Below are 13,993 nucleotides of genomic sequence, written 5' to 3' on the forward strand. Positions count from 1 at the left end.
TATTACAGGGATATGTACAAGTACGGGGATAAGAAAAATAGCGTTTGGATAGAAAATATGGAATAAGAAAAATAGTGGGTAGTTATATATAGAAAATAGAGGTGTTGGTGGGAAAAGTTATACCAGCTTATTTCAGGTACCCGAGAACTACTATTCTAGGGTAAAAAATTTGCGTTTGGGTATAAAGAGGGGATAAGGGGTTATCACTCCCCTCATCCCCCATCCAAACGGTGCAAAAGGGTACTAAAGTAAATATTCGATAAAACTAGGTGGAGTATCTGAAGCTTTTCGTATATAATTTAACAAAATATTAACGAAAAAGCTAATGAAAAGATAAAAATAAAACCACAGAATATTAACTTGATATACTTTAAACTACACAGGGTACTAAAATGAGAAAATGCATGCGAAACCATATGGATGGTATTTAAGTTTACCCTAATTATTTTAATTATAATTATTTGGTAGTGAAGCATGTTCCTTTTTTCAACGGCTTGGTGTTAAATGTGACAATTACCACTTTTGCATATCCCTTTTAATCCATTAATTTATTTAATATACTTCATTAATGGAGAAATTAAAGTTACCATAAAAATGGATAAAGCAAATTAAGCAAAAGTTTAATAAAACAAATTCCCAAAGGATGGTGATCATGGGACCATTTCAATAGGAGCACTTCCCAATAAATAATCTCTTGCCAAATAAATTAATTAAACTCATAATAATTAAGATCATATATTCTTAATTCTAATATTTTTGTTTATTTCCCTTTTTAATGTGCACCAAAACCTATTTTGGGAAGTTATTTTGCGTCTCATTGAAGCCCAAATTTATTTTTCTCATGTATGTCTCTTTCTTTCTTTAGAGGGAAACACATGTACACTCACAGAATCAATTAATACACCTTGTTACTTCTTAATTAGGTAATTAATTAATTAATAACCAGATTAATTGTTGTATGCACCGAGCGTACATACACCACAAAACTCTTCTTTTATTGAATGCATTTTATGATATTTAAAAATTATCCTTTTCTTTTTTTTTTCCTAGAAGAAGCACATAGCACTTTGTGTGCATGCATCTTATATCTTGAAGCATAATTTGATTCGAAAACTTAAAAATTGAATTCAAATGAAAATAATAGTGCATTAAAAATTGAAAGTCTTGAACATTGATTTTATATGAATCAATAACATCTTTTTTTTCAGATTAATTATTTCTTACAAATCTTTATATAAAAATCATATTTATCGAATTAAATTATTATTATTATTATTATTATTATTATTATTGGTCTAAAATACAAAGCAAATATTCCCCATGCGATGTATATTAAAATATTAGAGTATAAGAAAAATACACAACTTATTTTATTTGAAAACACTGCCTACAAACTACTTGATATGGTGCATATATACAACATGCATGGTGGTGCATCAAGTGCACACAAAAATTCCTCATTAATATATATAAATATAACCTCCTCCTACATGCCCCATTTATACATGAGAGAGAGAGAGAGAGAGAGAGAGAAAGAGAGAATAGGGAATAGGGAATAGAGAAAGAGAGAGAGAGAGAGAGAGAGAGAGAGAGAGAGAGTAGGGAATAGGGAATAGTATAGAGAGAAATATGTTGTTGTACCCAACATGATGAGGGACTCTTCTTCTTCTTCTTCTTCTTCATCATCATCCTCATCATCTTCTTCTTCTTCTACTATGCCATGGGTGCATGGCATGTGTGTGGTGCTCTCCTTAATGGTGGTCTCTCTAGTGGTGCTCCTCTTCTTTGATCCAAACACCACACCATCTTATAACTGGTTCTCTTCAACACACCCTCCTCCTCCTCCTCCTTTGAACCCAAACCCAAAGAGAAGTGTTGGTGGTGGTGGAGGTGCTCTAATGGCCACTATCTCTTCCTCTTTCTCCCACAACAATGGTGGTGTTGATACTAACAACAACAACAACAACAACAACAATAATAACAACAACAATAATAATAGTTATAACAATGGAGATGGGCATGTACATGTGGGGTTCTACAATGGTGGATTAGAGTATTATCACTTCAATGCTTCATATGTTTCTCCGGCTCCGGCACCGGCACCGGCACCGGCACCGGCACCGGCACAGGTGAGTTTACTTTTTTTCTCTTTAATTTTTTTATATTACTATTTTTCTTTTGTGGATTTGATAAACTAATCTTTGTGAGTTTTATTTGGTTCCTAATATTAATTTTCTCCTTTATTTGATATATACTTGTTTGATATTGACATGCATGTAGTTAATTTGGACCATTTTTGGTACTAATTAAGAAACTAATCTTGTAAATAAAGAAATAGTAGAAAAAATTGTAAATTGGGAAAATTATGTTTCTATTTATTTATGCTCAAAGTATATGTACATGTGGATGTATGTGCATGTGTGCTCACGCTTAATTTAAATTTACATGCATAGGGATTTTTGTTATCTTTTTTTTCTATAAAAATCTATGGAGGGAGATGGATTCGAATTAGAAAATTAATTAGTTTCCTTCAAAGAGGAGAAATTTTGTTAGAAACTGGGTTTTTAAGGGGCAATGCACAAAAATCGGATTCCGAAAGGGTATAGATGTGAATTGGTAATTTTCTAGAAGTTTATGAATGCAAAAATTCTCATCCAAATTTTAATTTGCTAACAATCCATTAATTACTTTAAATGCATACGTATTAATGTTACTGTACTTTGTTTTATGCATTAGAGTAAGGTAAAAATGTACAAAGACCCCCTCAATGATAGGTCATTTTGAATTCGCCCCTTCTAATTTTTTTTTATTGGCCCCCTTAACCCCTTTGATGTTTGATTTGTTGTCAATTTTCAAGTGATTTTAGTCAATAATGTTGGAAATTTCATCAAATTAATCAATGGTCTCGTTCAATATAACGACTATAAAACTTTTAACTCAATTAAAATAATAATAATAAGGGAAAACTTTAAATACCACCCCTGTGGTTTCGCACTTTTTTTTATTTTAGTACCCTATAGTTTAAATTATATCAATTTGGTATCTCGTGGTTTTATTTTTCTCCTTTTATTATCCCCTCTATTAATTTTTTTTCGTTAAACAAGTGACAAAGTTAAAACTGAACGGTACTAAAGTGAATATTCGATAAACCTAGATGGAGTATCTGAAGTTTTTGTATATAATTTAACGAAATGTTAACAGAGGAGCTGACGAAAAGAGAAAAATAAAACCACGGGATACTAAGGTGATACACTTTAAACCACAGGGTGCTAAAGTGAGAAAGTGCGAAACCACATAGGTGATATTTGTAGTTTATCCTAATAATAATAAAGTCGCGAGGCCTATTTTGTAATTGCGTATAGTTAGGTGGGCCCGTTATATTTTTGCATGGCAAAATTAACATTATTCTTTTCTTCTTTCTGTTGGGGGAATTTGAGCACTTGAACATTCTTATCTACAAACTCAAAAGAATTTAAAAAGTAGTAAAGAGAAAAAAAAAGAAAAGAAAAGAAGGCATTCCTAGCTATTTCCAGGCCCTTGGATTTGAGAGAAGATGGTTTCGGACGCTCGATGGGATCGAGCTTTTTTTCTTTTGTAGCTTTCTCTCTCTCTCGGCTTTCTTCCTTACCTTTCGGTTAAGGCATGAAAGATTCAAAGGAATTCGGCGCGTCGATGGATGGTTACTTAATAAAACAGTAACATTTTTGTATACATAACTGTGGTGAGGTTTATTTCATTGAATAATCCTTTTACACATGCAGTGTTTTAAGTTTTAAAAGAAAAAAGAAAAAGTAATTGGAATTAAAAGAAAAGCTGTGTTGGGGTTTTCTCTCAACACATTGCAATCTAAGGCTGTTTATTTGCGGGATTTTTGCTTATTTATTTATGCCTTTTATGCAAAAATTTTTAATTTATTCTAAAATTACCAAAATGTCCTTCTAAATCCCAAATCCTATTAGTAAACCTAGGGTTTGGGAACATTTGAAGGAATTTTTGAAAATCAATGAGGACGTTTTAGTCAATCAGGGATATATTAGATATTATCCCTTAATTTAGAGAGATTGCCGCATGTAATTTGCAATGTGTGCAAGACCTTTAACACGATATATCAACTAGAAGCTATATCACTTGTCGGCTGTCACATGTACAAAGTTGACTCTTAATGATATAATCTTACAGGATCATGGAAAAATAAGCCGAACAAAATGTATCTATGTCCTTGAAGAAGATGAAACTTGTATACGCCGTCGATCATCTTGTCCTCGAAGAAGATGAATGTCGCCAATATTTTATATTTTAACAGAGGAAATTAATGAGAAGGGTCAGATTGGGGCGAAGTCGAGAGCCCAATTGTAAAAAATTTAAAGGTCGAGGGTCGACCAAAACAAAACTACTTTAAATGGTTGATATTAATCGACTAACTTACCTCTGCATTCATCATTTATCAATAATCTGACATTATTAGTAGCATATTTAAGCTTCATTAGCATGCTCTATTAGAAGGTAAGTATGCTATTAGCTAGCTCACTGCAAATCAGCTATACATTTCGTGTTCTTTCGGATCCTTTTTATGTGGCATAATCAACATATCACCAAAAAGTAAGAAACACAAACTCCTTTATACTTTTGGAAGTATAGTAGCTCTACACTATATATATATATATGGACATTAGTTGGCTTCGCAAGTTAGGCAACACAAATGTACACATACTTTGATCTTTTGAAAATGCCGTTGTGTCATTTTTGGTTGGATATAAATGGTTAGAAATTAATAATTTTGATCGATGCGAGGGGAGTTCAAAACATATGAGGATCTTCTATTTAGGGCATGTTTGTTTCAACGTAAGTAGACTTGGGGTAGAAGTGGACTTTGGGTTGAAGTGGAGTTGGGGTGAAAATTAATTCACTTAATTAATTCACTTCCGCTATTTGTTTCTAACTGTGGAAGTGCAGTTCTGCGAGTTCTGTTGTTTGTTTGGTTGGAAGTAGATGACGTAAAAAGTGTAGCTCTTCACCCCCAGTATAATTACCTCCGAAGTGATATTATTGTCTATTTTGTAACTTAGTGAATAATAAATTATAATAAATAAAAATTAATATAATTATATATGTATATAATTATATATATATGTATGATTATAAAATAAAATTTTAAAAAATTTGATTATTTGTTTGCATATAAATTATAATAATACAACAAATAAAATTCTAAAGTTAAAAAATTATTAACATTTAACAAATTCATTTTTCATCATTTTCTAAATATACAAATTAAATAAAAAATATATTAAAACTTACCTAACCAAATTTGATTATATTTTAGACATACAATCCAAATAAAAAATTTAATTACTTCCACAATTGAATATATTTGGAGTTGGGTCTGGGACACAAGAGAGGAAAGGGTAGAGTAGAGGGTAACCCTAACACATTAATTCCAACTTTTGTCTCTTTTCACCTCACCGAAATTGACTTCGCCCGATGGGAGGGGGAAGTCAATTTCATTATTTTGGGTTAACTAGACTTTCGGGCGTAATAAAATTATGGTAAACCGAACAACGGAAGTGGTCTGTTTTCACCGAAAATTACTTTCCCCTTCCCCCTTCCACCCCACTTCCGTGCAAACAAACAGGCCCTTATTTGACTTGAAATTTGATTGGCGGATATAGTACTTGTATTAATTTGTAGTAGATTCATTATATCGCTGATCGAATTAACTTTCTGATAGTAGGCAACAACATACATCGAGGATTCTATTTCAAAACATACAACTCCTCCTAGTAGGCAACATAGAAGAGATGTGAACCTAGAGAGGGTTGAACTTGATCTAGCCCGAGCCCGGACTGCTATCAGAGAAGCTGTTCAAAAAGCAAATAATGGATCTGAAATAGAGGATAGTGATTATGTTCCAAAAGGCCCGGTATACAGGAATGCACATGCATTTCACAGGTACGAATGTTAACGCTTGCCACTTATTTTTTAATTTGTATTGCTTTCTAGTTCTTTTTTGTTAAAAAAAGATAAAACCTAAATAACAACAAACTCAGCCTGGTCGGAGAGAGCTTCATAAGCAGTTTAGCAACATCAGAAATTTCTTTAATATACAATACCCACTAACTTTTGCATCAGAGTTAGTAGAAGTTTCAAATTAGAGCTTCCAATTTTAAGACTGAGCCCTTTTAATGTGTTCTTGTAAAAATCTTTTGACCGAGAGATCACATAAAAAAAAGAGAATATAGGGTTTAATTAAAGTTCACATGAGAGGCCGGTGAAAAAAAAAGGAAAAGAAAAGATATGGAACAACCAAAATGAACTTTTGTATACGAGGAGTGTGGGAGAAAGAGGGAAGAAAAAGCTAGAGAGGAAAAGTGGCTTATCAAATTTTGGAGAGGTGTGTTTGAAAAGATAAAGGATATAGTAGTTAATTTTTTTAAAAAAAGTTAACCATCCTAGTTAAATAAAGTAATAAACGAGTCATTTTTGAAAGGTAAGATCTTATGTATGTCAATTTTTGGAGGGATATGCACTATTGAAGGACCTGTTTGGCCCTGTTGTAAGGTACAGTGATATTGAATGAAGTGCTGTTTAAGTAATGCTTGAAAAGAAGGACTACAAAAAAATTCTATCCGACAGTATTAAAAGCCCCACATTAAAGCTCTTGCTTTTAGACCTACCGCATCTGGCACAGTTGGCTAGAGCTTGACGGTTCGTGCCTGAGGTTTCAAGTTCGAAATATAGTTGTTTCACATTTCTAGCTAATTTCAATTCTTTAAAAGAAAAAAAAAAACAAAGCAAGTAGCTTGTAATCTTTTTCTCAAAAAAAAGGTTTTGCATATGGACTTAGAAATCTCATCTCTGCTTTCCAGGAGAGCAAAAGCTCATGACTAGCAAAGTTAGGGCCAAACAATTAATAAATATTAATATCATATAGGTGTGTATGCACTTTTCATGAATAGATACATATTTCAGTTGAAATAATGAAGGAATCAGAACTTTTAATCATTTTAGTTATTTTCCTTAACTAACAACTTCACACACATTTCAAAAAGTGCAGGAGTTACTTGGAAATGGAGAAGCTCTTCAAGGTCTATGTTTACCCGGAAGGGGAGCCGCCGATTTTCCACGACGGCCCCTGCCGAAGTATATATTCGACAGAGGGGCGGTTCATACACGGCATGGAGCAGGAGAACCGGCTGCGAACGACGGATCCGCGGCTCGCCCATGCATACTTCCTTCCTTTCAGTGTGGTGAAGATGGTTAAATTGATTTACGAGCCTAACTCGCACGACATGAAGCCCTTGCGACAGACCGTTCTCGATTACATCAATGTTGTCGCGAGTAAATACCCGTATTGGAATAGAAGCCTCGGCGCGGATCATTTCATGCTCTCCTGTCATGACTGGGTAAATCTTTTCATTAAAATTGATCCCAGTTCTGATTGCAGAATTCTGCTTTTCGTGCTCGAAAGCTCATTTTAGATTCTTGCAACAGCTACAAGATTTAGACTTTCTATTTGTCAGACATCTAATTTCTACTTTTTTGTAAAAGCTATTTCAGAAGCATGGCAAATTAGCACCAGGAGTAGGTAGCCATGTATTACGGACGTGGCTATACACCTCGCATGTCCGTGTCGTTTGGACTCATGTCCGATGCAGACGTGCCATGGACGCGCACTCAATGAGCGTCTACAGCACACCCCAATAGAAAACAAATACTTTTTATATCTACTTTTTTTATACATATATAATGTAAGATAATATATATTTTGACTTTTTAATAAATGAATACAAAATCTTTTTAGATGGTATAAATGACTTATGTACACTGTAGAATTTTTTTTCTTAAAATACATGTACTATTCATGAAAAACCTTATTAACTTTCATTGGTATGAAAAATATAACAATATTTTTACAAAATTAATAGTTTATATACAATAAATATAGATTACTATATTTATTAGCCGTGCATGTGCATGTCGAGTCGTGTCTCGTATTTCATGTCCGTGTTCGTGAATGGCGCCTAGGTAGGTAAAGATAACTAACTTGAAATGAAACTCACTTGCATTACACTTCAAAAGGCATGTAGCTCACATTCTCCTTTCTATTCATGTTTTCATGTTTTACTATGAACTCAAAATTCGTCACACATTGCATCAATCCGCAGGGGCCTTACGTCTCGTCGGCCGATCCTCATCTGTTCTCCAACTCCATCCGTGTGCTCTGCAACGCGAACACGTCGGAGGGATTCAGCCCGTCGAAAGACGTCGCCCTCCCGGAGATCAACCTCAAGACCGACTCGACCGCGGGGATGCTCGGCGGGCCGTCCGCCTCCCGCCGCCCGATCCTCGCCTTCTTCGCGGGCGGCAACCACGGCCCCGTCCGGCCTCTCCTCCTGCAGCACTGGAAGGACAACGACAGCGACATCCGAGTCACCGAATACCTCCCGAGGGGGGTCTCCTACTACGACATGATGCGGAGGAGCAAGTTCTGCCTCTGCCCGAGCGGCTACGAGGTGGCGAGCCCGCGCATCGTCGAGGCGGTGTATCTCGAGTGCGTGCCCGTGACGATCAGCGACAATTACTCTTTGCCGTTCAGCGATGTCCTCAACTGGAAGTCGTTCTCGGTGCAGGTTTCGGTCGGAGACATCCCGAACCTGAAGAAGATTCTTACGGGCATCTCGCCGCGGCAGTATATAAGGATGCAGAGGAGGGCGAGGGTGGTGCGGAGGCACTTCATGGTGAATAACCCGCCGGAGCGGTTCGACGTGTTTCATATGATTCTGCATTCGGTGTGGCTTCGCAGGCTCAATGTGAGGATTCATGCAAAGGATTGATTGATTTGTAAGATTGAGTTTTTTGTGATAGTTAGAGATTTTTTTATTTTTTTATTTTTTTTTTTTATTTTTAACTTACATGTATGTGATTTAATTGCATTTGAAAAGGCATGGGTTGTTGCTGATGCTGGGAAATAAACTGCTTGTTTTACTCTTCTTTTGTGTGTAGATTTTATAGAGTAAGTAAATGTTGGTGTGTTTTTTTGCTTGTAATGTGGGAAATACACCAAAAACACCCTACTTTTCTTTTTTAAGAAGGAAAAAAAAATGTAAATCATCATAAAGTTAAGTGATTGGTCTGTGTATTTTCTATTTACTACTATCTCTTTTGTTTCCTTAGAAACAAGCATTTCTTCTTATGTTCTTCCTTAAAAAGTTTTTTTTTTTGGGGCTAAATTGCATAGCACTTTTTTTGTAAATATCTATTTTTTAACTTTTTCTTTTTGATTTTTAAAAACTTATATTTTATTCTCTTAAAATTTCAGAAATATTTTTAGAGGAGTCCAGCGTTAATGAAGAAGGTAAAATGAATTATCTTTACTTCTTTATAACAAAAAATTAATTTTTTAATATATTTCTGTCATTTTAGAAGGTATTTTTAGTATAAAATATAAAAAATGGACGGAATAATGATGAAACCTTGACGGAGGGGGACTAAATGCAATAACTTAAAATATTGAGGGAGTAAAATGTAAGTTTTTCAAAGATGGGAGGAAAAGTAAAAAAAAAAAGATATTTATAAAAAAAGTTTTTTAAATTATTATAAGAGGTGAGCTCATAATAATTTAAAAAATTATTATAAGAAGTTTTTGTAAAAAAAAAAAAGTGAGCTTATAAGAGAGATTTCTCACAAGCCTTTTAAATTATTTGATTTGACAAATTAATGAATTTTTTGTAACAAAATTTGGTTATGCATTTTATTTTAACAGATTCATGAGAATTATTATGTGGTAATATTTGAGTAATGGTAGTTCATTGAATCAACTTGTATGATTTTAAAATATTTACAAGAGGTTTCAAAAATAAATAATTAAACTTGAATAACCAAAAATATTATCATACATTATTTAAATTTTAAATCAAGGATGCTGAGACCATAAAAACTACTAGTTACAAATGTTAAGTTCTTGCTTGGTATAATGTTTACTTTTTATTTTTTTAAATAGAATTTTGCATATTCAGAGGTGTGGGAGAGGACAGTGGACTATCAATAATATTTTTATTCAAAGTGTTTACTTGGTACCAAAAAATAAAAGCTTAAAAATCACCTCTTCTTTTGTTTTCACTTTTTTAATATATTGTCATCTATAGTCTAAATGCATTATAAGCTGATCAATTATAACAACAAAGGAGAAGTATTTTCTCCAACACATTAATTAAGTTATATAGAATTAGTATTTAAAAAATAAAAAAAACGATAATGATAAAAAAGGGCTAAATTACAGAAAATCTTCTGTCAAAACCCAATTTTTCACTTTTGTCCCCTGTTATTTAAAAACCTACACTTTGCCTCCTTATAAAATAAAAAATGTTCACAAGGGGGTACGGTAAAAAATGTTCACAAGGGGGTACGGTGTGAACTGTGATGATAAAATGACTATTTTGCCCCTTACCATATTCGCAGGAGAGAAGGCCAAGGACATTTTTGGCATAAAAAATATATAATAATATTTTATAAACGGAATCCTAACAGATTACTAACAGTAGGGGGCGAAGTGAACATTTTTTATTTTACAAGAAAGAAAGTGTAGGTTTTTAAATGATATGGGAAAAAATGAAAAATCGAATTTTGACAGAGGGATTTTATATAATTTAGCCTAAAAAAAACTCAGTCTAAATGTCCTACATCATTAAACTAAACTTTTTTATAAAATTAATCTGTACTAATAAAAAATAAAATTAGCTAAGTTAATTTAAGTCATTGGATTTTAGTATGATTTGATTAAAAAATCTTTGGTGGGTTTGATTAAAATCAGATTGATTTGTCGGTTTCACTGTTGAACTGCAGTTTTGAACAGTTCAAAGCAATTTTTTAACCTATCTGATTAAAGGGGTCGAATCAAATTACTTTAATATCTGGGTGATGAAACATGTTGAATCGACCGATTTGATTCGAATTTTAAATCATTGCTTGATGACCAAAAATATAATTTAGCCTTCATATTACATATGGAAACATATCATATCAAGGCTTAGGCTTGTTTATGTCATTTTGGCATTCTACATGCTACATGCCTACATCTTACCCTATACTTTGTTTTTCTCGAAAATAATACAAAAGAATTATTTTCTCGACAATCTCTACAATAGCGATAGTAAATTTATTATTTTAGACAAAATCTAGAATTTAGAATTGCTATTAATAGATAGATTCCTTAAAAGCTAGCTTTTCTCAAATTATTTTTATTTATTGTTTATACTATTTTTAAATTTTTTGTTTAGTAAATCACGGGCTCAACATTTAGGATAATTTCATTCATTCCCCTCAAAAGATTAAAAATATTATAAATACTTTTGCAAAACTAGTAATATCACAAATGCCCATTTAAATACTTATTTTATTTCTAATTTACCCTCGCCGTTAACCTCTGTAAGTTTGTATAGTTTAATCCATTTCTTTTACTATATAAAAATATATTAAAAATAAAATAAACTATTTTGCCCCTTATTTTGAATCTCATAGTGGTATACCTATTATTTATTTCCTTATTAATTAATGGAAATAATGTGTATAAGACCCCTCAAATGTAGATTATTTTGAAACAGGCTCATAAACTTTTTTTTTTTTACTTTTGTTTGATCCATATAATTGACAAATTGTCAAAATTAAGTTGTTTATTTACTATAAGTTGTTAATTCTTCAGAAAAACAACCAATTAAAACCATCATAAATTGATACAATTGCTGTTTAAATTTATGAAATTCTTGTTTTAATACTTGAATAAATCAAAGCAAATAAAAGAGAAGAGTGTGAGAAAAATATTTAATAGAGTTGAAAAACTATTTCAAAATAAGCTCCATATATTTTCCATGATAGGGAAGATAGCTGCATTTATTTAAAATTATTCCGTAATTTTTTCGTAACATTCTATAATTATTCTGAAATTAATTTTTATTTCTAATTTTAAAAGATTTGTTAACAATTTTTATAAGATTTCTTAAAAGAACTTACCTAGCATTTTGTTTAATATTTTTCCAAATAATATAATTAATTCACTAATAAATATAAGTAAAATGTATTTATAAGTTAAAACTCACACAGGGCATTGATGAAAAAGTAGAACAAGGGGAATAATAGAAATTTACTTACCGTTTATTTCAGCTTGGAGGCTTGGACAAAAAGTTACATATAAAGGTAGTTTTGAAAGATTTTCAAAATTAGAGGTGTGTTTATAATATTTTAATTTTTATAGGGGGCATTAGTGAAAATATGTATTTTTAGAAAGGCATTGAGTAAATTTATAATATTTTAATTTTTATTGTTAAGTATGTGTTTCATTTCGAACCAGTTTAAGTTTTACTTCTTCCTCTTTCTTCGACACGTTTGTTTATTGGTAAAATGAATCTCACTCTTTCTCATCACTCTTTTTATTACCAATTTTTTCAATATTTTTATTTTTTTAATTATCTATTTGTCGTGCGAATCTCTCGTCATCGCTTTTTTTATCACCATTTTATTATATATATATATATATATAGAGAGAGAGAGAGAGAGAGAGAGAGTTGAGCTGGAATGCTATCGATAGCAAACGGGCTTCGTTGCCACCCATTTATTTTCGATGATGGAGTTTTCAAATTGACGATCGGCACCGTTGAACATGATCTATATCACTTGAAGTATTTAGAAATTAAATTTCAAATTTTTTCGACATCATTTACCTAATGATCAAAGGGTTTCAAAATTAGTAATTTTAATGGTTGATATGAGGGGTTTTCTCGTTTAACGGTGTAAAGCTATTCAAATTAATTGAATTTTGGTTAGAAAATTCTTTAAACTATTTAGAACAAGATCTATACTCGATCATGATTACAAAATTTCTATCATCACTTTTTAGAGGATATGCATTTTGAGCCATTCATTTTTACGCCCACTCGATGGACAAGAAAATAATATCGGAAAAGTATGAAATTTGATTTCTAAATACTTCAAGTGGTATAGATCATTTTCAATGGTGCCGATCGTCGATTTGGAGGTTCCATCATCGAAAACAAATGGGTGGCAATGGTGCCTGTTTGCTACTGATAGTATTCCAGCTCAACTCTCTCTCTCTCTCGTCCCTCTCTCTCTCTCTCTCTCGCTCTCTCTCTATATATATATATACTAGAATTATGGCTGGAATCTATTAATAGAAAACGTCTTTTGCTATCAAGTTTTAAACTCTTGGATGAAAATTATTATGTATCAGGATGAATTAGTCCGTTAGGAGTTAGTGGTCCCCCTATAAGGGATGAAGACTGGATTTCCACACATGCTAAGAGTTATAGTATTAATCCCAATGTTAAATAATAAAAAGACGTTGATCCAAAGGCGTAAAAAACTGTAAGCAACAATAGAAATGCTTTCTAAATCAATAGTAGCACCAGTCCAACTCCTCTTCTCTCTCTATATATAATATATCAATCTCTAAACATCATTTGCAAACAATTCTATGCTATGTATAATAATAGTGATTAAAAATAAATCAGTAACCATGACTAATGGCACAAATTTCTATCGAACTTTTCCGAGCGATTAGTGGGCCTACAACTGGTGTAGTAAACTACCTGAAAACAACGTGAGCGGCTAGAGCCTGCTCGTGTCGGCGCCGTTATAAATGAGCAGCCGAAGCGAGCTGGCTCGTTACTCATGTTCGGATCGTTTCATATAAATAAGTCTGAACAATCCAGCTGGCTCACAAGCATGGACCCAACGAAATAATAAGTTAAAAAAAATTAGATTGAATATATATAAAAAATAAATTTATAAAATTTTATTCATTAGATTTTGATCTAATAGTTGAAATTTTATATATAAATGAGTTTATTTTTTATAATTAAGCTCGTATTTATATTTTTATTTTGCTAAAAATTAAATAATAAATATATATATTATATATAATTATTTATTTATATATAAAGATATAAATTAAATAAATTATATAAATATAAAATATATGTAT

The 13,993-nt window shown here is 32.2% G+C and overlaps 1 protein-coding gene across 1 annotated transcript; it reads left to right on the forward strand.

Annotated features, from left to right (window-relative positions):
- Positions 1,559-9,066, forward strand: LOC109715683 (probable glycosyltransferase At5g03795). The gene is made up of 4 exons (XM_020240799.1): positions 1,559-2,129; positions 5,732-5,949; positions 7,055-7,403; positions 8,166-9,066. The coding sequence occupies exons 1-4, from the start codon at positions 1,647-1,649 to the stop codon at positions 8,832-8,834; spliced, it is 1,719 nt and encodes a 572-aa protein (XP_020096388.1). The 5' UTR covers positions 1,559-1,646; the 3' UTR covers positions 8,835-9,066.

Source organism: Ananas comosus, linkage group 9, assembly GCF_001540865.1.
Source record: "Ananas comosus cultivar F153 linkage group 9, ASM154086v1, whole genome shotgun sequence".
NCBI lineage: Eukaryota > Viridiplantae > Streptophyta > Magnoliopsida > Poales > Bromeliaceae > Ananas > Ananas comosus.

Coding starts and splice junctions, on each gene's coding strand:
- LOC109715683 (XM_020240799.1), top strand. CDS start 1,647: ATGATGAGGGACTCTTCTTCTTCTTCTTCTTCTTCATCATCATCCTCA. Junction 2,130..5,731: donor CGGCACCGGCACCGGCACAG/GTGAGTTTACTT, acceptor TTCTGATAGTAG/GCAACAACATACATCGAGGA. Junction 7,404..8,165: donor TGCTCTCCTGTCATGACTGG/GTAAATCTTTTC, acceptor ATCAATCCGCAG/GGGCCTTACGTCTCGTCGGC.